This window comes from Galeopterus variegatus, unplaced genomic scaffold (genome assembly GCF_000696425.1).
Source record: "Galeopterus variegatus unplaced genomic scaffold, G_variegatus-3.0.2 Scaffold427, whole genome shotgun sequence".
In the NCBI taxonomy this organism is placed as follows: domain Eukaryota; kingdom Metazoa; phylum Chordata; class Mammalia; order Dermoptera; family Cynocephalidae; genus Galeopterus; species Galeopterus variegatus.
This window is the reverse complement of record NW_007726538.1, coordinates 287,251-289,385: the sequence shown is the minus strand read 5'-3', so window position 1 is coordinate 289,385 and position 2,135 is coordinate 287,251. Positions and strand designations below refer to the sequence as shown.

The 2,135-nt window shown below is 35.8% G+C and overlaps 1 protein-coding gene across 1 annotated transcript in view; it reads left to right on the top strand.

The window, feature by feature from the left end:
• The first annotated feature begins 430 nt into the window (after positions 1-430).
• Positions 431-2,135, top strand: part of LOC103587202 (protein RIC1 homolog) — a 44,219-nt gene continuing 42,514 nt past the window's right edge. Inside the window, exons 1-2 of the mRNA XM_008568645.1 lie at positions 431-595; positions 1,631-1,710. Of these exons, the coding sequence (XP_008566867.1) occupies positions 431-595; positions 1,631-1,710 (245 nt within the window). The remainder of the gene's footprint in view (positions 596-1,630; positions 1,711-2,135) is intronic.

Here is a 2,135-nt window from a genome sequence, read left to right as displayed (position 1 = left end):
TTTGCTCTCTAGATTATGTAGTTGTGTATATTTTGCATTTTTTTTCTTAAAGCATGCCTTACTTTTGAAATAGAAGAGCATATAATTTTAAAGCATGAGATCTTTTTTTTAAAAAAGAGCTAGTCATGAAACTGGATAGAAATATATGAGTATTTATCATATTTCTATATGGTGGAAAACATCCAAAATTTAATAGGTGTATAAGAAATTAAAGGGAGATTTTTTTTTTTGCCTGGAAATTCTGGACATTGCAGCCACCCACATACTGCTCCTCAGGTTCTGGTGTTGTATTCTGCATCCCTAGAGGTTGATGTGAGGGTGAAAGAGGAGCCCCACAAGCCTCAGGGGATCCTGGGGAGCGGGTGTCCCAGGGAGCAAAAACTGTGCTATGCTGTCAGTGTGTTCTGTGTGTTTCCAAGATGATCAAAAAATGAACAAATCTTCAGGGTTGGTGTCGTTTGAGGATGTGGCTGTGAACTCCACCTGGGAAGAGGGGCAGGACCTGGATGCCGCCCAAAGGACTTTTTACAGGGATGTGAAGCTGGAGACCTACAGCAGCCTGGTGTTCTTGGGGCACTACATTACCAAACCTCAGGTGATCTTCACGTTGGAGCAAGAAGCAGAGCTGTGGATGATAGAAGAACCCCCATATCAGAGCTTACAGATTCTGTAGATTCAGAAGTTCAAGGTCGAGGGGTTGCATCTAATGAGGGCCTTCTTCCTGGAGGGGACTCTCAGCAGAGTCTGAAGGTGGTGCAGGATATCACATGATGAGAGTGGCAAAAGCACGTCCACATCATTTCTTCCTCTTTTTATAAAGCCACCATTCTCCTCCCTGATAACCCATTAAACCATTAGCCCATTAATCCATGGGACAAAAAAAGAAATTAAGGGGAAAATTTTTCATTATATGAAAAGTTTAAATTTCTGAAGATTAACAAAAAAAGAGCAGCATTCAAAGAGCAAGGAACAAACTGGGAAAAATGTTTGCAGTAAATAAGGCCAAGGCTTACCCTTTTTATATAAAGGATATATATAAATTGCTAATAAACATACAAAGATTCCAGTAGATAAAGAGGTAAAAGCAGTCTCGTAAGAGGAAATACAATTACTAACAAACACAAGAGAAACTGCCCAGGCCCAATAGTAACCCAAACAAAATAAAACTTTAAATACAACAAAGTCTTTGTTTTTAACATTTTAATTTATAAAAATAGTTTGTTTTTGTTTTTTTGGTGGCTGGCTGGTATGGGGATCCAAACTGGTGACCTTGGTGTTACAAGGCTGTGTTCTAATCAACTGAGCTAACTGGCCAGCCCAAAAATAGTTGTGGTTTTTTTTTTTCCCCTTTTTTTTTGTCTTTTTTTTTCGTGTCCGGCAATGGNTTTTTGTGAACTATTGATTTCAATTACATGTTTATAAAATATTTTCAAGTCTGTAAAAACCCTTTTCAAGATCCGATATATGTAAACAAAAGTCATTTGTATTTGCATAATTAGGCTGTAATTCTTCAAAGGAGGGTTCTTAAGACTGACTTTTTTTTTTAAAGTAAGGATATATGAAATTAAAATTTAGGGTTACAGTCAAAGCCTTACTCTTTAATTCATGGTTAATAAAATTTCTCTTTCAGACGGCAAATGGCTACATCTTATTTTTTCATATTACATCTACAAGAGGGGACAAGTACCTTTATGAACCAGTATATCCCAAGTAAGTTTGTTGCCTTTTTCTTTTAATATTTGATTTGCATACTTTATATTTAGAAAAACATTACAGTTTTGGATGTCTGAATGATTAAAATAAAGCTAAACCAGCATTTCCAAAATAGTGTTTCAAAAAAATACCAAATCTTTGAACTTTCGTTTCTTGAATAAAGAATTCTGTAACTGAATAATTCTGGAAATCTTTATGAACATATTATATCCCTTCTTGGACATTCAGAATTACTATTAATATACTTCAGGTCTAATATTCTTCAGTACTTATTGGGGGGGAGCTGAGAGATTATGAGGTGAAAGAGGTGAACTATTACTAAATTACAGACATTTTTGCCTGTTTTTTGTATATGCTTAGGAAAAAAACGTACCCCAAACAGTTGTCATCTCTCAGTTAAAATTTGGGGGAACATGGACTTT